Source organism: Spea bombifrons, chromosome 7 (assembly GCF_027358695.1).
Source record: "Spea bombifrons isolate aSpeBom1 chromosome 7, aSpeBom1.2.pri, whole genome shotgun sequence".
NCBI lineage: Eukaryota > Metazoa > Chordata > Amphibia > Anura > Pelobatidae > Spea > Spea bombifrons.
Genome location: NC_071093.1, coordinates 37255877 through 37277912, shown reverse-complemented (window position 1 = coordinate 37277912; position 22036 = coordinate 37255877). Strand labels below are relative to the sequence as shown.

At 42.3% G+C, this 22036-nt stretch overlaps 2 protein-coding genes across 3 annotated transcripts; both read right to left on the bottom strand.

The window, feature by feature from the left end:
• Nucleotides 1-4461: 4461 nt before the first annotated feature.
• On the bottom strand, nucleotides 4462-10086 carry LOC128501345 (uromodulin-like). The gene is made up of 10 exons (XM_053470784.1): nucleotides 10055-10086; nucleotides 9793-9896; nucleotides 9542-9586; nucleotides 8247-8440; nucleotides 7256-7410; nucleotides 6496-6741; nucleotides 5811-5976; nucleotides 5610-5691; nucleotides 5359-5382; nucleotides 4462-4838 (listed from the first exon to the last, which is right to left on the bottom strand). Exons 1-10 carry the CDS (start codon nucleotides 10069-10071, stop codon nucleotides 4771-4773), a joined length of 1101 nt encoding a protein of 366 aa, XP_053326759.1. The 5' UTR covers nucleotides 10072-10086; the 3' UTR covers nucleotides 4462-4770.
• A 2534-nt stretch (nucleotides 10087-12620) lies between these two features.
• LOC128501342 (translation initiation factor IF-2-like) lies at nucleotides 12621-18539 on the bottom strand. Of its 2 annotated transcripts, XM_053470780.1 has the most exons (3): nucleotides 17710-18539; nucleotides 17275-17679; nucleotides 12621-13727 (listed from the first exon to the last, which is right to left on the bottom strand). In XM_053470780.1, the coding sequence occupies exons 1-3, from the start codon at nucleotides 18320-18322 to the stop codon at nucleotides 13132-13134; spliced, it is 1614 nt and encodes a 537-aa protein (XP_053326755.1). In that variant the 5' UTR covers nucleotides 18323-18539; the 3' UTR covers nucleotides 12621-13131. The 2 variants fall into 2 exon arrangements, with proteins under 2 accessions (XP_053326755.1, XP_053326754.1); XM_053470779.1 differs by having other exon boundaries at nucleotides 17275-18539.
• Between the last annotated feature and the right edge of the window lie 3497 nt (nucleotides 18540-22036).

Here is a 22036-nt window from a genome sequence, read left to right as displayed (position 1 = left end):
GTGTGTGATAGAGCCCGTTTTCCAGTGCCAGGGAATATAATAGTGCCATAGAAATCAAAGATAAGATAATAGCGTAAGTGTGTGTGTATGGTAAAGTAAGTATATGTTAGTACGTGTTAGTGTGTGTTTTAGTATTTGCCTGAAATAGGGGACAAAATCCTTCTTGACGCCAAAAAGGCAGCTTGATTTAAGTCCATGCCAAAGTTGATTGCAAGCTCGAGTAACATTTTGCAATTCGTGGATTTTTAATAATGGATTAAGAGTTACATTTTCCACAAGTACCCTGTGGATTTCGATTTGGTACAAAGAACCCTCTCTGAGCATTTTTCCCCCTGACAGTTACCCTGTAATTGCCTTGCAAAGGGCAGCTTGGGTGAACCGAGCTCTTAGTGTAGCAAGGCAGATGAGTTGGGATTCACGTACATTCCCTATTTAATTATCGCTTTTTCTTTTATTGCTACATTGTTTACCACCTGATGTAATTGAAGTTCAGCTGCGCTTTTTCTACTGAGATCCGCAGTTCAAATAATGAATTCTATTTTTGCACTCCTTTCATTTTTCATATGTTTGTCCTTCTAAAACGTAGATAGGGGGTTTTCTACTTCATTCAGTGAGCTGCATTTAATTATCTGCACTTCATTTTCTTTTTTTTCGCGCCTGATCGCTTTTTTTAAATTTTGTTTTACTTATTTCAATTTGATTTGCTAGCCTGCTACTATGTAGAAGTACCTCAATCTTGGCAAGTCCTATCTAATCCTAACATGGGGGTATTACCATGGAGATGAATCAGTGGCACTGCATTGCTTTTAACCCACTGAAACTCTCTTGTAATTTATAAGCATATAAATATAGATTTTGGGTGCTGTAGTATAGTATGAGCTTAGTGAAAAAAAGTAGAGCCATACTTTGTGAAAGCAGTTTCTGTTTTCACTGTGACCTTTGAATCCTCATCCAACCAGTTTTTTCCCTATATGTATGTATATATATATATATATATATATATATATATATATATATATATATATATATAGCTGAGTGGGTGGTAAAAACGTTGATTAGCTTCTGAGCAGACGTGGTAGACGCTAATAGAGTGAGGGAATATAAACATGCATGGGATAAGCATAAACCAATCCTGAATCTAAGAGAAGACCAAGGACTACTTAAGTTTTCTTAAGTTTGTTGCAGTGACGTCAGAACAGTAAACCAATCACAGCAATAATGTCAAGGTTTCTTACATAAATAAATAATGTCCCTTGTTTGGGCATCTTGAAATATGGGACTTGGCTTTGAACCAAAACAAAATGAAAAGAAAAAAGATTTATTTAGAAAAAAAAAAATATAACCCAAACTCTTGACCTCTACACTGTCACGCTAACCTGTTGAATAAGCTTGCATGCCATTGGTGCTAAAAGAAAGGTGGCAGTAATTGTTTTTAAAACAAAGTGAAACTTAACTTAAATAACCATTGGAAACTGGTGTTGTAGCCAAAGTGAAGAAATAGCCATTCCAGTTATCCCACTTTACTCATACGTTATGTTAACAAGATCAGCCCGACTGCAATTTCACAGCACTTGGTCTTTCAATCTGAAGCCATTGCAAGCCACAGTAATTGGTCTTTGTAACATAACTCAGGTATATATGATGTCATCCTTATTATACAGTAATGCAGATAGCTCACAAGTGATGTCAGTTAAATCCCAATCAATTATAATATAAATCTGTTAAAATGCAGTACTTTCTGTAGCAATAAATCTAGAAATATCTAGGTTCCTTGATCTTAAAATACTTAAATACCTTATTTTTGTTTCTTACTTACTCGGAGACAGATTTTATCTTCCTCAAAGTTTTTATAGAGCATTATAAACCTCCAGGCAATAATATAAGGCTTACATAGAGCACCGCTGCTATAAAACTACAAATTTATGAGAATGTATAGATTTTACCATTTATTTTAACGGTCTTTCCTGATAGGGTGCAAAGATGTGTAAATATGCACATCAGACATTAACAGGTACACCTTAGCACAAAGGTCACTAATGCAGAACACAGAAGTGGGCAGAAAGTGGCAGATTTTGGTCGAACTAGCTGGAGCTTTTGAACTTCCTTGACATGCATACAAACATGGCTCCCTGGGTTGCACAATATCCTTAACGCACTGATTATTTTGTGACCTCACCCCAGCTCCGAGCATCCGTTACTCACACATATATACATCCAAAATCAAAAGATTTTGGCAAGAAATCGCTATGTATTCAAAAGATGTAATATGTGTCAACCTGGATTTTGAACCCAAGATTTTTTACATCTAATTGTTCCAAAAATGACAAAGGAACAATACGAAGTAATACCTTAATACCTATACATTTGTTATTGGGAGTTAAATTGTTTTTTTTGCAAGTAACTGGATATCAGACACCATCCTATCTTGGAATATGGTCAGAACACAAGTGACTTACCAATTTCAGATGGAGTCAGGTATCAATACAGTTCTGGACCAGCAGTACATACAATTTGGCAAGAATGGATCAAGATGCTTTCCCCAGTGGAATAGAGGGAATATAGAGAAAAAGAAAGGAAAAGGAAAAAGGGGGAGGGCGGAAAGCTTAAATATATTTTTAAAAAAAGAAAAGGGGGGGATAGGTGAGATGAGCCTCTCCCCCTGGACCCCCAGTCACACTGTAAGAAATTAAAAATGTAAAACAAGGTGAAACACTTGGGATAAGGTAGGTCTCACATACATCTTAACATTTTACATCTTGTGAGTACAATTTAAGCAGAATTACATGCAACCTTTGCAGGCTCTGTTCATGAGTTTACCATTTATATAAACAAAACGCAGTTGTTTGATAATATTTTATTACAAAGCTGTATAGCATGACATATATGTGAGAAGAGCGCCACCTAGGGGACCTCATTTGTTACAGATACTATAGAAGGTTGCACAGTAACAGAGTATATACACAGCTGATTTCATTTTGTGATATTTCACCTTATACTGTTACTCACAGACAGGGACAGATCAGCTAAACGCAGCGGAGTCCAGTCACGATAGCCAAAGATCTGGGTTAGAAAGAGCAGCGCTCGCTCCTAGAATCGACCATGAGGACGTCTGACGATAAGCAGTGGTAGCAGCGGCGTGGGAGCTGGTACCCACGGTTAGCGGGTACTCAGCTGAGTAGCTTTGTCGGGGTCTCTGCTGTGGACCCTGAAAGTGTGAATATATTGCTAAGCGTCATCCCCAAAGTGGCAGTTTTCTGTAAGGTGTTTCCAATAACTTTTTAAGACACTAGGTTCATTTATTTAGAACTCTAACTAAGCAATGCTGATGTTTTTTAGCATCCATCTTTTGGCTAGATAACCCTTAACTCCGATAAGGTAACATACTCTAGTAGTAATTTCATTTTCCAAGAACAATCTCAAAGCTTTATGAGCAAAGCAATCTTCAGATATTTCATATTATAATAAAACATGAAAAGCTACAAATAAGTGTCATGATGTGGCTACAAATCCTACTTATCTTTAGTATATCTTTAGTTTTTGAGGAGCTAAAGTCCATTGGTATGTGTTTTTGCCAAGTGGTGGCACACAGTTGTTACATCTTTAGAATCTTTTGTCAAGTCCAAATAACTCATTTGATTTTGTTTTCTTCAGTAGACTATGGTTGGTGTCCACTTTATTCCTTAGGTTTGGAGCTCCTCTGAACACAGACTTCTGGTATCTTAGGTTGAAAGAGCTTGTGAACTCCATGCCCAAGAGGGTTAAGGCAGTGCTGGGAAATAATTGTGTCCACACAAAATATTGACACTTTGGGCCCAATTTGGACATTTCCACTTAGGGGTGTACTCACTTTTGTTGCCAAGGTTTAGAGATTAATTGCTGTGTGTTGAGTTATCTTTAAGGGAACAGCAAATGTACACTGTTATACAGGCTGTACACTCACTACTTTCTCCGCAGATCCATTGCATTATTTTGGCCTGGTGTAGTAGTTTGCAAGATGGCAGAGCCTCAACATGCACTACAGGGATGGCCTCTCCCCTTTCCTTTAATTGAGGAAGATGGTCTGCTCTGCTCTATTGCAGAAGTACATGGAAGAGGCCTGAATAATGCAGCAAGGAGCCAGAACAAAAAGGAGAGAAGAACAAGAAGAGAGTTACAGAGAAGGAGACGGAAAAGTGGATACACAAAAGCGCTTGTCAGAGAACGTAGGGAGATATTGAGTAAGAATGTGAATGAGAATGTGAAAGAGTGTGGGAGATAGTGAATGAGAGTGAATGGCAATGAATTTCATTTCCGAATTAAAAAAACCCTCCACGATTCGTCTGAACCAAAAGAGCAGCAAAAGAAATTTGATGTCCAAAAATGAATGGTCCAAAAACAAAAAGAAGCATTTGGTAAAAGCTGTGTTGGCGACAGTTCCTTTTTCAGTTAAAGGTTGGTTTTAATAACACTTGGACAAGCAGGTCAATTGCGAATAACATTTATTGCATTAAAAGGGAAATACATTGCTGTAATTCTCTGAGATTTATAGAGATAAATTGAAAATAATCATAGATCTAATCGTTTTAGAAAACAAATAATTACTTCCATAATGGCGCTTCAGCAAGTTTAAATGGTCCGAATTTATTTCTAAATATCGAGAGCAAATTATTATTTCATGTTTGATAACACTGAAAGTCCATTGCATTCTAGTGCCACATTCACACAAATGAACATTATCTTGTGATTTTGCCTCCTGATTTACCGTATATTAAAGGATGAAATTTAACATATTTAAAAAAAGAGGTAGACTGATAAAATAAAGCCCACAAATGTCATCATGTTCCAATTAGACATTTTTCCTGAAAGAAAAAAAATCAATTAAAAAGTTGTATGCATATGTTACAACTCTACGCACCCCGTCCTTTCTGGTGGTTGCTGTTGTCCACGTGATAATTTTATTATTTTTCCATCTTGTTTAAGTGCCTCTTCTCCACTAGCTGGCCTATATTAGTTCCCTTTCATTACCCTCTGTCAAATATTAGGCCCTAGAGTTTCTACCATCAAGCGACCTACGTGTCCGCCATGCACTCCAGCTTGTACATGTAGGAAAGAACTCCACATGGTTTCCCTTGCATGGTAGGGATCATGCTGTGGATTAATGTTATCGAGAGGCCATGATGGATGATGACCTCTTCACAGCCCAGCCTTTCGAACCAAATACATTGGCCCTGGAGCGCTGATTACCATTAGGCCTGGTACCAGCCCCATACAAGTATGCTTTGTAAGTAACCTTGTTTGGCTGTACATTGCTATATCAAATTCCACCCCCGATATATTTCTTGTTTACCACGCAAATTATATTAAGAAGAACCTACTTACCAACTCCATTTGTCCCAACAGACACTGAAAGTATAAAATAGAAATGTCATTGTTTAAACAAAATACAATGTTCTCCTAATTGTCTTAGCTACGTTAAAAGTTGTTGATAGGCCATACAGTTTGATATAAAGTTCTGCCTATAAGCTATGCCTCTAACCATATCCCATGAGTCGCGTGTCATTTCTTCACTGTAATACCAAGTGTAACCTTAACGCTAAAAAAAAATATCCCAGCATTGTTTCAAATAATACCTGCACGGTCTATTGGTCCGAGGCTGATAATTGACCTTTCCGGGGAAGAAGAAGCGCTGCGATAGAGTTTATTAGTGCAAGCCTGGAACAAAAAAAAAAAGTGGTATGTTAATAAATACATAGGATGACATTCTTTCTAAGTTACATATTGAATAAATGTGGATTGCTGATACTTCAGAATAACGCTTCATTTTTACTCACAGGTTTACATATGGTTCCATCCAGCTTGTAGCAAAGATGAACTTCACAGTGAAGATAAACACGGCTGTAATCTCCAATAAATTTAAACATTTGCACAGAGAACCTTCCTTTGCTAGATTCTCCATTTTCATAAACTTTTATTGTGTTATCGCCTGAGTTTGGACAACTGTAAAAACAAATATTGTTTTATTTGCTTAAATGTAAGTAAACATGAGTCATACAGTGAAGAAAAAAAAAGATATATCTTCCAAAGCAGAACAACTTCAACGTATGTGCTAGGAATATATAAATACCATTGTGGTTAAGGGAAGCCATTGAATATATATATATATATATATATATGGAGAGAGAGCGAGAGAGAGAGAGCGAGAGAGAGAGAGAGAGAGAAAGAGAGAGAGAGAGAGAGAGAGAGAGAGAGAGAGAAAAGAGAGAAAGAGAGAGAGAAAAGAGAGAAAGAGAGAGAGAGAGAAAAAGAGAGAGAGAAAAGAGAGAAAGAGAGAGAGAGAAAACAGAGAGAGGGGAAAAGAAAGAGAGAGAGAGAGAGAAAGAGAGAGAGATGTAATAGAAACGTTTAAATACATAAAGGGATTTAACAAAGTACAAGTAATGTAAGAAAGTTTTACTTTATTGAGATAAGTTTAGCAGCAGCCCAGCAGAATATTCCCACTTTCTGTTATAATCGTACCTGTCCTTTATCATGTGATATTTGACCGGGTTATACACGTTGTTGCTTGGAGTAGCAAAACAGTTTTTCATCACGAGGTTGAATGAAGTCGTGTCTCCTTCGGCGATGAAAACCCCAACGTACAAAGTTTCTTGCGTTGACAGTTGAAGTTCGTTCTCTTGATACGGCGTAAGGAAACTTGCATCTTTGAACAACGCCATCACTACTTTAAACTCCCCTTTTCCGTCAACGATGATATATGTGTAGCTATTGTTAATCACACAGAAACACATTTTAAATGAAAATAAATTGCTTAAAATGAAACAAAAAACAGGATTCTGCAAAGAAACAACTTTGCAGAATCTAGTTGAAGCCAGTAAATTGCTGTTACGTATAAAATATGTTTATGATAAAAACATGAATTTAATAAAAATTTAATGATGCCCTAGGTTATTAACCCCTTAATGACAAAGCCCGTACATTTTCAATGGGTTTAGGGACTGCCCATTGTCCTTAAGGGGTTAAGATCATTGAGGCAGCTAGGGTAACATATCTTTACCGCAGGGCTAATCATACATTGTAAGGAGTATAAAGACACAGCATACGTGAGACAATCTGATTGGCATTTTGGTTTCAAGAACAAATATTGATAACTATATTTTGGTTTATAAAAAATATTTTATTTTTTAAGCTGGAGTATTTATCGAAAAAGGGTATTTTAGAATATGACTAAATAGCTGTGATTATAAAAAAAAAAAGTGTAAAAATAGTAAACATAAACCTCATAATTGGCCACAAGACAGTTCCAAGAGAAGTAAGCATGTCTAGCGGGTATGTACAGGAAACATTGATAGCAATTTCTTCTCTGTAGATAATCTGAGATACATCAGGTGGCAGGTAAATCATATTCTTATAAACTCCATGAGTTGTATTTACCTGGAAAATATAAAAGTTATGTTAACCTTAAGTAAAAGCTAATGTAGGAATTACTCTTGTTTTATTCCTGTATTTTTATTAAAAATATCTAAATTATCTAAAAAAAACTACATATATATATATATATATATATATATATATATATATATATATATATATATATATATATATATATATATAGAAATATTTTAGCTATTTCTAATAGGCAAATATCACAGGCTACACACAGTTTATTTTAATAAAAAACCTAATAAATAGGTGATAATAAATTAAAAATGATGTATTTTTAATACTATATTAGTCCAAAAGAGTCTTTATTTGCCAGTGTTGTTTTTCTATTTGGCCAACATAGAAAAAAAAATTGTAGAGTTACGTAAACCTCCAGCACCTCTGAAAATTATATGACTCAACAATATTTTTTCTACAATGGCCCAACAAATACTATCACCTTTGACCAAAGAAATGACGAAAGAGACCCAAAAATTTGTTAAACTATTAAAAAGGTATAAGGGAAAAATATTCAAAAATGGTAGAATTGAAGGAATTCGTTCCTCATTACCTTTTCTTTTTTTTTACGCTTGCAATGCTGCTTTCTTATTGGTCCATATTTCTGCAACTATCTCTCATATAACTTCCAGCTTTCATATTTGACTCAAGAGGAGTGTTTAAAACTCACCCCATCAAATACATTTAAACTTTTTCAACTAGAACCAATCCTTACAATCTACATTGACATCTGAAGTCCTACATTTTCATTGCTTCTTTTCTAACATTCCTGTAAATAGATTTCCTACTGTAAGTAAATACCACGTAACAAACCCAGATGTCATACTTACAATAAGCTCGGTCCCACATATTCCTAAACCAAGAGGCCATTCCACATTCAATAAGTCAGTACTAGTGGCAAAATTCTTGCATCTTCTGTCGGTCAAATGGATGTTTTGAACGTCCACCTTAGAGGTTGTGAGTTCCGAAAGTTTAAGTGCCACATTAATGCTGTTGGATCCGCAGGTCAACGAAGGGCATATACCTATAAAAGACGTCATCATCATCATGATGAAATTATTGTATTAGTAAAAAATAATGTAAATACATGTTATATTATAAAGTATATATGTTAGAAAATGCACTGGAAAGATTCACCGTAAAATTCTGAATAACCTATTTACGTGTGTTTTTAATTTGGATTCAAGTTATTTAACGTTAAATAAAATAAGTAGAGTATTATATGTAAAGGGAACGATCATTTTAACACTTCTTAGCTAAATGAACCCCTAGTGGCTTATATATGGAGTTATGTATAAAAAAGTGAATCTGATGCAAATGACATCACAGTTAAGTTTTAATGTCACACCTTAATACTATCCGTATCCATCTATACACACTAAGATTTATTTGCATCACACATCTATGCATGTTTATTGCCTCTAGTAGAGGCATTACAACATAAAAAGAGATATTCAAGGTTTTTTTTAGATCTATCTTATAAATAAAAGTCACCTTGAAATATGAATTTGTTTTATTTTTTAATGTATTATTGCTCGTTTTATATCTGTTTAGTTCATCTTTTTTTGAAGAGAGAAACGTTTTGTTAACCCTCGTCTTACTCTGACACTGCTAACCCTAGAACAAGTTCTTTGCCTTTATTTTAATACATGTACCTGAACTGCTGAAAGAGCATTATATGTTTTTTCACACTAAATCCCCTTTGGAAAAAAATCCCAGGCTGCACATTAAAAAGGGAATATTTCCAAAACACATTTTACTTTTGGGCAAAATGTACAGCTTATCCATGCGTCCCATTACATTATAAACATAAGATACAAATGTTCAATTATATTGGTTGTATAAATATATATATATATTACGATTGTTTCTTAAAATATATTTAAAACAGTTTTAAGAAATATTATTAATTTGTTAAACAACTATCCACAAGCTCAATAAAGTTTGATTTTATGGTATCTGACTAATTCATTTCTGATAAGTGGTATTTTTGATTATAACATATTATTTGCCAGTATGATTTCTTTACTGGTCCTTGGATTTTTTTTATATAATGATATAATAAAATATAATAAATGTATTAATTTTCTTATCACTAAATGTAAGTGAATGCATCACAGTGTACCTGTTGTTTCACAAATGTAGACTGTAGAACGTTCAGAGGAGCTTACTGCATAAAAGACAGACAATGTGAAAAATAACATCCATATTGCAATGAATACAGGTTAAGCAGAAAAAAGACAGAATTTTACTGTTACAAAAACAGATAGAACACTTATAAAAGTGCGGAATAGTAACTTTATCCCAATGTACCATATTTGAAATCAAGATGAATTGGTTTCAATATACATAATCTTTTTGGAATAGTTGACTCACGTCCATCTAAGACGATGGTGTTTGATGATGTGCAATGAACAAAAATGAGCAATAAAGTGGTGGTAAGAAGAGGGTGCATATTCTTCTGTATCCTAGGTTGCTTCCTTTGAACAAAAGAGACAAGTTAAGGTGTTTAAACAAGAAAACAACTAGAATCTAAAAACAACTAATCACAACTATGGATACCAGCTCTACCCAGGTCTGACTACTAGCAGATTTACTACTAATAGAAAATTTAAACTATATCTGATGTAATACTTACATTATGCTTGTGTGCATCTCTAGATTCCTGACTGACACATGTGTATGGCAGCTCTACTTATATATAGAGGCACACCGTTTATTATCCAAATTTCTTTATTACCCTGTTTACCAATATGTCCTAGACATAGCCCTATTTCGGCTGGAATTTGTACTTGGCCATAAAGGTGTAAAGGTGAGGTCAGATGTGGATCTCCTTGCTCTCTTGTGCCTAGAAGGACGCACCATAGGATAGACCATAAAGTGGCTGTCTGTTCTTGGTTGAGCGTCTCAAATTTGTTTTATATGGTGAATAGAATGTTTATTCATCAAAAATAAATGTCTGAAGTATTTTCCCACAAAGGCTACTTAGTAACCCATCCAGACCTGGCACTGCGGACACTCTTTTCATCTTTGTCTTCTGTGGACATGATTTATCAGTTTCCCTCTGAACTACTAATTTGTATAGTATAGAAAAATGGGAGTTGCTTTTAGGTCGTTTAACACAATAATGGTCTCTTGGAGGGAATTGGAAGAAGAAATATATTTGCCTCTAGTGGGTCAGCTTTCCCTGTCCCTCTGCCTGTTTCCTTGTTGCCTGTTTAATAGTGAATAGGGGACCCAGAAAAGATTATGTACAGCCACACGAGGGCAGAGACAAGCCCAAGCACAGAGGTAGGGACACCATCAGACGTTTTCAGGGGCAGTAGTAGCTTAGGGCCCAGGCTTGTCATGTTAATGCCCCAACGTGCCCTCTTTAATGAAAAAGAGGTTCACCCTCATCTTAAAAATCCCAACCATACCCTTCTCTAGGGCCCAATGTTAAAGAAGTGCAGCTCACCACTCCCGGCCTCCATATTACATCTCCCTACCTGGGGGGGGGTCCACCAGTGTGGAATTATGGAAGCTGCAGCTTTCCTCCTGATGCTTTTCCCCCCCTACCATCTAGCTGTGACACCCATGACAACTAAAACTCAACATTTATGGGCTCTGTTGGCAAGCAGTGTGTAATCAAATAATTTCATTCCGCATTACCCTACGCCGCACGTACCACCATTCTAAATTGATGTGTAATTTTGGCCGTTCTATATAACTTTACATGACGCATTTTTTATAAATCAAAATGTAATATTGATAGTGACAATGAAGCCCATTTTTGGATACACTGTATTCTGTAAAATAGGGTGATCGGGCTGTACGAAATTTTATACTTGCTGACTTGCTGATCAATTTTTAACACAAGCAAAGAACTACCGTCTGTAAAATGTTTATTGTAGATTATCTCCAAATTACCTAGAAAATTGTAAAACACAAAAGAGTGAGAGGTAAAAAAGTAAATCAGTTGAGAAGCGCTCATAAATATTTTACTTGTTTCAGAATCATGCCTGTGTTTTACCTTTAATATAGCATATACAGCAAAAGACATTTTTTGATAAAACATACGCAGACTGATTATTGAAGAACAAAATGGTTTGTGATCAGCCCTCTCGTTCACTTCACGTCTGAGTGGACCCAAGTTGAAGAAAAAGAAAAAAAAAGTGAAATGAAAGAATTTTTAGGGCCCCTACCTGCATACATTTTTTCTCCTTTTAATAATGGAATTAAATGCGTCACTAAAATTTCATTGAGTCAAATCGATTAAGAAAATCTATGGTTCTAGTGAAGAAATGATCACTGCCGAAGGTACCTTCATTCTATTATTTACCGAGATCACTATTGGTCATAACAGAGGATCTCATATAGATTCCTACTTAAAATTATTTTCTGTAAATAAAGAATTGTCCAGTTGTGTTTAGAAATGACTTGAAATTCACTTGTATGTAGGTAGTGTGTACCGTGCACCGCCAACCAACCGCCACCAAACCCACCGAGTAACGACACAGAGACATTATTTGGGTAAATCAGGCCACAGCACATTTTATTTAACAATAACCATAAACCACACTGTGTTGGCCTAAACACAATATACCCATAAAGATAACTTTGTAAAAGAATCCACAAATAAATTTAAATACAAATATACAAATATACATGATTAACATATTTTCCTCCATTACCAACACAGGAAACTATTAACCCCGTCCTTGCCGGCCGCTCACCACTGTACACTCCAACACAGATGCTCGCCTCCCCCCTCGTCCAAATAACACTGACAGCTACCTTCCGCTGTCCCAAAACCAATGCTAACCACCAGCCGTCCATCAGCTCGGTGGGCACGTCCAATACACCAGAGGTTAGGGGAGGATTGAGCCTTCCTTCACGCCATCATCCAACTCCAAAATTTAACAAACCAGACCGGCAAGGACACATAAACCGCCTGCTGTGACAAAAGAAAAGAAAGTTAGTACACAAAAATAGGGAGGGAGGGTGGGAAGCAGGTAAAACCGTTAGCCGTCTCAAATAAAAAGTGACAGTGACCGGGGTCACCCAGAGGGCACCTTTTATCCCCTAGGGTCTCCCGCCCCTCAATTTACATACCCCAATCAAAAACACCCATGCCCCAAGCATGCACTCACCCACACACATACATGCTCCCTGTCCATTTAGCTACGCTGATTCCCAGGGGCCTTGTATGTAGGTAGTGTGTACCGTGCACCGCCAACCAACCGCCACCAAACCCACCGAGTAACGACACAGAGACATTATTTGGGTAAATCAGGCCACAGCACATTTTATTTAACAATAACCATAAACCACACTGTGTTGGCCTAAACACAATATACCCATAAAGATAACTTTGTAAAAGAATCCACAAATAAATTTAAATACAAATATACAAATATACATGATTAACATATTTTCCTCCATTACCAACACAGGAAACTATTAACCCCGTCCTTGCCGGCCGCTCACCACTGTACACTCCAACACAGATGCTCGCCTCCCCCCTCGTCCAAATAACACTGACAGCTACCTTCCGCTGTCCCAAAACCAATGCTAACCACCAGCCGTCCATCAGCTCGGTGGGCACGTCCAATACACCAGAGGTTAGGGGAGGATTGAGCCTTCCTTCACGCCATCATCCAACTCCAAAATTTAACAAACCAGACCGGCAAGGACACATAAACCGCCACAAACCCCGCTGTTTAACCCCTTAAATCAGCGGGGACCCCCACCAACCGAAGCCATGGCCTGACCTATCGCATCCTGCAGCGTCAGATTAAAGATGTCCAGACCAATATCATTAAGGTGGACGCCATCAGACCGAAAGAGATTGGCAGCATCCCGCTCAAAAGACCTGTGCCGAACCGCCACACCCCCATCACCTGACACGAATCTTGACACCCAACGGTTCAGTTTAACCCGAGACCGTTCCAGCGCCCGCTGGCTAGACGCATAGCGCCAATAATTCCTCGCCACCACCTCAGACCAGACCAATTGCACCTCCGGAAAGAGGATACGGACCGTAGCCAAATCTCGCAGAATCATATCCCCCAGGGCCCTAACCGGGACCACCCCCAAATCATTACCCCCCAGGTGAACAACTAAAACAGAAGGCGACCCCAGAAGTCTGGACAATCGGACCAACTCCGGGAGAAGCTGCATCCACCGCATACCCCTCCGACCAAACCAGCGAACCTCCATCCTCAAGGGGGAGTACCCCAACTGTTCCCCGCCCGGGCGGACCGCAGCCCGCCTCCTGGCCCAGAAGATGTAGGAATGCCCAATGAGCCAGACTTGCGGAAGTACCAAACCTGGAAGAAAAACAGAAACGTTAAGCAGACATGTCCAGCCGGACATAGGACCGAAAACGACCCGAGCGCCAACGCCCAATTCTCTGAACCGAGGCCTCAGAAAACCCCACCCGGGTAGCCTCCGTAGCAGCCCCAATCCTAAAAGAATGCCCCCCAAAAGAACCAGCCGGGAGCCCCAGCGCAACCAACGCCTTGCGAAAAACTCCTATGAACTGAAAACGGGACAGGTAAGACCCATCCTGATGGACCAGAAGCGGGCCCCCAGACACCGGGCGGACTGACACAAAGCCCCGAACTGCCGCCACCGGGCAAATCGGGGAGCCAGCAATAGCACCCAATTGAACCCAAGCCCCCCTGCCCAAAACATCAGTCTTGGACCGCCGAATGCAGAAACGCAGGCCCGAGGACCCAAACTCCACGTCCTCAAACCAAATACCACCAGGAGCACGCCTACTAGGACTGACCAGTTCCCCCAAACGCAGGGCCCCGAAAAATGCCAAACCAAACGCGGCCCGAAACAACAGCACCTCAAATTCCGAAAGGCAAACCGCCTCCAGAGCCGAGAACAAACGGACCAGCAACTCAGCCGACACCGGCCTCCTCGCATCCCGGGACATAGAACCCCTCCTCCAACCCTTAAGCGCCTGACGAACCAGGAAATCCTTCGTAAAATCCGCCATTCCCATCAACTTGCAGAGGAAACTCAGTCCCGATAAGCGAGCGGACGCCGCCGACGGGGAGACCCCAGCCACATCCCACTGACACAGGAGGGAGAGCAAACCCCGAACCCGAGCAGCATGAGAAGGAAAACCACCACAGGCTTCCTCAAACACCGCCCACTCGTCCCACACCTTACCATACCTCCCCCAAGTGGCCTTGGAAACCGAACTGCGGATCCACTGCGTCACGCGTCCAACCCAAGGGACCAAAGCTCCACCGGACACGGAACCCCTTCCTCGTCTGCATACGGCGCCGTGGCTCGAAACTCCGCCCACTGAAAGCGAGAAAGAGCATCAGCCGTCACGTTCTTTACACCCGGAATATGCACAGCTTTACAGGTCATATTCAGACCCAAACACTGCAATACCAGCCGACGCAAGAGGCGAACCACAGGGGGAGAAGAAGCCGTCAAGGAGTTGATAGCCTGCACGACCCCCAGATTGTCACAGTGGAACAAGACCCGACGATCTTTAAGTACCTCCCCCCAGACCACCACCGACACAAGGATGGGAAAAAGCTCCAAGAACGCCAGGTTCCTAGTGAGCCCAGCAGCCACCCAGGAGGCAGGCCAACGCTCCGCGCACCAACGAGAACCTAGGATGGCCCCAAAACCAGCCGAGCCCGCTGCATCCGTATACAGGTGAAGCTGCGCATTGGAGACTTCAGGCGCCTGCCAATACGATCGACCGTTATACGCGTCCAAAAAGGACCCCCAAACAGCCAGATCATCTCGCAGCGGACGCGTGAGCCGAATAAAATGGCAAGGCCGGACAACCCCCGCCGTCGCCCCAGCTAGCCGCCGGCTAAACACTCGACCCATCGGCAAAATGCGACAAGCGAAATTCAATTTCCCCAACAGCGATTGAAGCTGACACAACTGAATCTTACGCATGCCCCGCACCCGCGCCACCAAGCCCTTCAGATCGGCAAGCTTGTCAGCCGGCAAACGGCACTCCATCGCCAAGGAATCGATCTCGATCCCCAAAAAACTGAGGCAGGTAGACGGACCCTCAGTCTTGTCAGCCGCCAGCGGAACACCAAACCGCTGCATAACCACCTGCACGGTGCGCAGCAGGTGAAGGCAATCACCAGAATGCCCAGGACCGATACACAAAAAATCGTCCAGGTAATGCAAAACCGATGCCAACCCCGCCACGTCCTGCACAACCCATTCCAAGAACGTACTAAAACACTCAAAATAGGAACATGATATGGAACAACCCATAGGAAGACACATATCCACATAAAAACGTCCATCAAACCGACAACCTAGCAAATGATGACAGGCCGGGTGAACCGGAAGGAGGCGAAACGCCGCCTCAATATCCGTCTTCGCCAACAGGGCGCCCCGCCCTGCCGCCCGCACCATATCAACAGCCTTATCAAAAGAAGCATAAACAACTTTAACCAACTCCGCCGAGATCCCATCATTAACCGAACAACCCCGCGGGTACGACAAGTGATGTATTAAACGGAATTTACCAGGCTCCTTTTTGGGAACCACCCCAAGAGGCGACACCCTCAGATTCGGGAAAGGCTGCACGGCGAAAGGACCCGCCATGCGCCCCAACACAACCTCCTTCCGCAACTTGTCCCGCACAACATCAGGAAACTCGGCAACGGACCTCAAATTACGAAAAACCATCGTTCCTGGGGCATCCACGAAGGGAATCCAAAAGCCCTCAGTGAACCCCCGGAAGAGCAACTCAGCGGCCCGACGGTCCCTATACCTGTTTAGCCACGGGCGCATCACGCCGACGTCCACCGGCGTCCTCGCCCTTCGATCCCATATCGGGACGCTCAACCCCTTTTGCCCGCTTGAAACAGCGGGAATAGGGGTGGGCTCCGCCACAACCGGAGCACTCGTGCTTGAAACGGCATGACGAACCCCACTTACACTGCCCATCATTGTACTGATAGCAGCAACCTGGCCGCCGCTGACCGGCCGGGGAGGGAGCGTTACCTGACCCCCCCCCGGCCCCCCCGAGAAACGACGAAAACCCCCCTTGATGAGTGGCAGGCCGAGTCATAATGGCCAGCCACAGACCAATATCCATCTGGTCCCAACCTATAGACGGCCGAACCGCCAAACGCTGGCGGAACTGCTCATCATACCTCCACCAGCCCAAACCCCCATACGTCCTGCAAGCGTTCCAGATGAGATCCTGATACGCAAAAAGTGCCGTACATTTTTCAGGGCACCTTTCGCCTATCACACTGGCCAGGATGGAAAAGGCGCGAATCCAATTACCGAAGGTTTTTGGAATCCGCCTGTACCGATATTTTTCCTTCTCCTTCTCCTTTTCCTTATCCTTCCCCTCTTTCTCAGGAGGAGGTACCTCCTCCAGCGGCAGGAGAGAGAAAATTTCCAGAAACTCGCCCTTCCAGATCTTTTCTTTCGTCTCCTGCTTTAAGTGCAGACCCAAAGGGCCTGACCAACACATATACGCAGCCCCACGGGCAACATCTGGCACCCCCAGCGCCGCATCAATTACGGCCGCAGGGGCAGACTCAGCAGTTGCCCCGCCGGCCGACGGAGACACCACCCCCGCAACCTCCGAACCCGACGAAACCGCAACCGCACCAGAACACGCCACAGACGGCGCTGGGATGGGAACCTGACCAGCAGACCCTACAACACCCCCAGACTGCTCCCAGACAGACCTAACCTGCCCATCTAAGCCAGACCCACCCGACCCGGAGCTACCTCCACGCTCCCACGCGTCTAGAAAACCCCGAAGACCCGACAAAAAATCCCCCACGCTAGCGCCCGGGCGACCCCCCACAACAGACCCAGATAGACCAGAAAGCTGAGAAGTCAACTCACCACCAAGCGACCGGCAGACCTCCTGCGGTGCCGTACACGCAGCCATGTTGCTAGCAGCATCTTGTCGCGCAGGTCCAGACAGCCGGGAAGGAACCTCCGGCAGAACTCCAGCACCAGCCTGCAGGGAAAGGAGAGGTGAGCAAGATTGCCCATGGGCCCCAGAAGGACCCGGAACCGCTGGCAGGGCCCCAGCCCCAGGTAAGCCACCCACAGGTGCCGCAGACAATAGGGGAAGGGGGGTAGAAAAAGCCTCCTCACCGGAGGAGCCGTAACCCAGGAGGGAAGACCCCCCAACCCCCGTTCCCAGAGGGGGTAAACGAGCCGAGGGCCGCCGAGGTGAACCTAAATCGTCCCCGGAGGATCCACCACAGTCCTCCGAAACGCCCTCTCCCGCACGGCCCCCAGCTGCCCCCCGTGTAGCCCTGCCGGGCCCACTCACCCTCCCTGCAGACCGTCTATCCACTGCAGAAGCAGCCGCCGCTGCTAACCGCGACGTCCTCCGTGGCCGGGCAGAAGCGGCACCACCCGCGTCTTCGCGCGCTCCCGCGCGGCTTCCCGCGGCATCATTCGTCCGGCCGCGACCACCGGAGCGGCCGCGCCGAGTCCCAGCTGCCGCCGAGGCCCGGGCAGGCACAGCCGCCTGTGCCGCGGGCTCTGGTAAAACCGCGGCAGGTCTCGCGAGCCGTCCAGAAGCCTCGCGAGACCTCCGCGATGCCACGCGCTGCCGCCATCTTGGCGACGACGGCGCACTGGATGGCCGCCCGCCACGAGGAGACTCCTCCCGAGGCGCGCGCGGCCCACGATCAGGGCTCCTGCTCCGGTAACGAGCCCCCGCATCCGCCGCGGGGCTCAACCGAGCAGGAGGGCGGGCGCGCCGGCGAACCGAGGCGCGCCCGCTAACCGAAGCCTCCGCGGCCCCACCAGACCCGGAAGGCTGCTCAGGCACCGCAGCCTGAGGCAACAGGTGAGCAAATTGCTCACGAAGCGCCCTGCCACCGTCCCTGTCCGCACCAGCCCTGAGAGCAGCGAGAATAGCATCAACATCCATGCTCCAGGCCGTAGGAAACCAAAGCTCAAGCAGGTAAAACCGTTAGCCGTCTCAAATAAAAAGTGACAGTGACCGGGGTCACCCAGAGGGCACCTTTTATCCCCTAGGGTCTCCCGCCCCTCAATTTACATACCCCAATCAAAAACACCCATGCCCCAAGCATGCACTCACCCACACACATACATGCTCCCTGTCCATTTAGCTACGCTGATTCCCAGGGGCCTAGTTTAGTGCAGAAAAGAGTACCTAAGTTAACATTATCATTTTCAGTACCTGGGTCTCCAACCGCAGACTTCTGGAAACTTTAATATAAGGCAATGTCTATAAAACTGTACGAGTGCGTAGAATGGAAATATAGTCAAAGGCAATGATTATGGATAGGCTGTTGCTGATAACCTCATTTAATCCGGTTTTTGTGTTGACATGACTATTGTTTCACCCCACCCAATAAACCTCATGTAATAAAATAATAAAACACATTATCTGGTCAAAGTGGTGTTTAGCCTGAGTAAAGGTAAAATTTCGTACATTTACAAGAAAATAGACACTGCTTCGTGGTAATATTTGTGATTCATTAACCCAACACAACCAAATATTAAGTCCGAAATTCTTTTGAGAAACAAATAAGTGAGGTGACCGTATTTTAGGACACAATTTGTTGCAATTATAAAAGTAATTTACACATTTTATGTTACTCTGCCTAGATTTCTTAAGCCAAACACAGTTGGGAACTACAGTATGCTTGGTATTGCACTCCATTGTACATTTCAGTGGCAAGTATTACTCTCTTTATTCCCATTGTGGTGTGTGGTTAAGGGGCTGCTTTTTGGGGAATATTTATGTCAGAGATCTGGGTCTCTACTGTTATCTGGAGTAAAATGTATAGTTAACTTTCCCTATTGTTTCCTTTTTATGTAAAAGCAACCTTTTGATGGAGAAAATGGCTCTTTGTTCAATAATATGCGATTATATGACTACACATTTAAAAGGCAAGATGTGGTTTCCAGTCTTAGTTTAGGTCTTCGAAGCTATGACATTCTATTAGGATTTCAGTTCTGGAGGCACCAGCATATTTGTGATCTCTCTGGATCTTATCTAAAATCAACAGGCCCCAGGATCAGTGTGTTTTATTTCACGTCTATCTCTGTCCCTTCAAGTTTATTTGCAGTTCTCCGTGCCCCTATGCTCCACTTGGCCTGCGCCCATATTATGGCAATGTGCCCTTTATGTTTCTCTGAAAGCACTGGGGTGAGGATTCCTGGAAAGCTCCCATGTATGACGGTAGGTCTGTCACCCCGGACCTACATTAAAACAGCCTTATTATCGCAACGTGCGTTCCTGCTTCCCGCAGAGCTCTGGTTTGCGGGAGCCCTGGCAAGTTCCTGATAAGTCTATCACCCTGTACCTACATGACAATGAAGTCGGTCCATGATACGTCTTCTTGATTCATCTAATTTCCTGATTCAAAGGTGGAGTTGTCCTCATAAACATGCAATCATAGCATTTGCTATATTAACATTATATTGTTGAATCGTTTTATTATATAAATGTAACGTACAATCTTATCAAACATTTATGTAGCCTCCCAGACCAAAAATAAAGCACAGGCACCAAACTTTGTTATATGATATGCCCCCATATAATTATATTCATAGTTTATGTATAAAATAAAATATAATGTCTTCCATTTACGTAAAACTTTTAAAAATCCCCATTAACTATAATAAGGCAAACTAAAGCATTGATGGCACTGCCTTATTGATAGTTGCCAGATCTCTATACATAACTGTATTTAACCCCTTAATGACAAAGCCCATACATGTACGGGCTCAAAATGCATTGTTTTCAATGGGTTTTGGGACCGCCCATTGTCCTTAAGAGGTTAATTTAGTTATGATATCACTCCCCACTGGTGAAATTGTTAGACAATTAATCTTCATAGTAAATGTCAGGAGAACTGTCATGTAACGCATAGAACCTGCTCTGATTAACTGCTCGATTCTGGTATCCTTAGTGCCATTCATAAAACAGAGGTTCTGCCCTAGCTGGTTCTGAATTTATTTTCTGCCATTCTGCCACAATGCCATTACCAGTATTTTCCCAGAATTAAGGCTTTCTTTCAGGGAGAAAAAGCAACAGTTAAGAATACATGACAAGTCTTTTAGCAGCCTTATCTTGAAGTACAAGTAGTATTGCTAACAGGTGGATAAAATCAAGCAGATATACAGCCACCTCCACAGACAATGTTACATTGTGGCACTGCCATAACATGCCACCTTTGCCACAAGTCAGTTTATGAAATTTCTCTCCCGGTCCATTGTAAATGCTGTTATGGTGAAGTGGAAGCATCTAGAAGTAACAATTAGAAGTAACAATCGATATTCTTCATAGTTAAACCCTTACAGTTTGTTATTATTATTGAACCCCTTCATTATCTTCTTTTCAGTTCAGTCACATCTTCCTTATGATTTAATCCTGGAAAATGAAATTCATATTATTTTTCAGATGCTACTTGGCATTATGGGCAGTTACTGAAATTGGATACCACTACTACCCCCCCCCAAAAAAAAACATTAACAATGGGGCAAAAGGGCCATTTGATGGTAACATTTGCTTCTTACTTGCTGCTGTGTCCTTTATATATTTGCTAATCAGACTCTCAGGGGATCAGGGAGGAGGTGCTATTAAGGGACAAATGCCCCCCCCCCAGTTATTTAAATGCAACCACAAACCAGGTAGGGAAAGAGGAGGCAATAATAAGTGTCTCCTCTGGTTCATATGGGTTTTTTTGTTTATTTTTAATGTTTAACCCCTTAAGGACAATGGCCGTCTCTAAACCCATTGAAAACAATGCATTTTGAGCCTGTACATGTACGGGCTTTGTCATTAAGGGGTTAAAATTTGTAAATCTGTGAGCTGTTTTGAGAGTGTTAGTATGTGAGGGAATGCGACTGTAGCCAAGTCGGGTCAGTTGAGTTCCCACTCACTGGACTGATCCCTCCACTTCTTTGTGAATAGACCCATTGGAGTTTTTTTTAAATCTTTTTTGTAACTAAATTATAATTAAAGGATTGTTTGGGTGCCACTCAGCTCCTTGCGGTAAAAGGTAATTGTCATCTCATTATTTACTTTTTTTTATTCCACAGTTGTGTAATTTCAGTGGGACTCTGCAGAAAATGTAAACTGTTTAGAAATCTTCTGCACTCAAAGTAATGGCAAATTCTCCATATTTCATAAATTTGCTGTTTTTTTAAGTTGCTGGGTGATAAGGTGGATCAAGGTCAGTTAAAATTACACTAGGTGTTTATTTTGTTTTATACTGGAAATGATAGCCACGTGTATCAGATTCTGCTTTATGAATACGATTCTTTATGTTTCTGGCACATGACTTATCTTAAATTTCATGAAGCACGTACCTTTGGTTTAGGTACATGGAATTCCTTTTTGTTGCAATTAAAAGTGATTGTGTGTTATTGTTTTATTGGTTTGTAATTGCATCTTTGGCCCCATTCTGTCTGCACATCATTGACCGCTAAGTGTTCAGATGCTGTTTGGTGGATGTCCTGTCTTGCTTGGCTGATGCCCTGCGCAGCCCTACACGTAGCTATAATTACAATAATTACTCGATTGTAAAAAGCCTGTGTGGCCATTGTGTCTATACTATAGACTTAGAACATTCTTGCTTTGTGAGAATTCCTTTCACTTTACTATTTA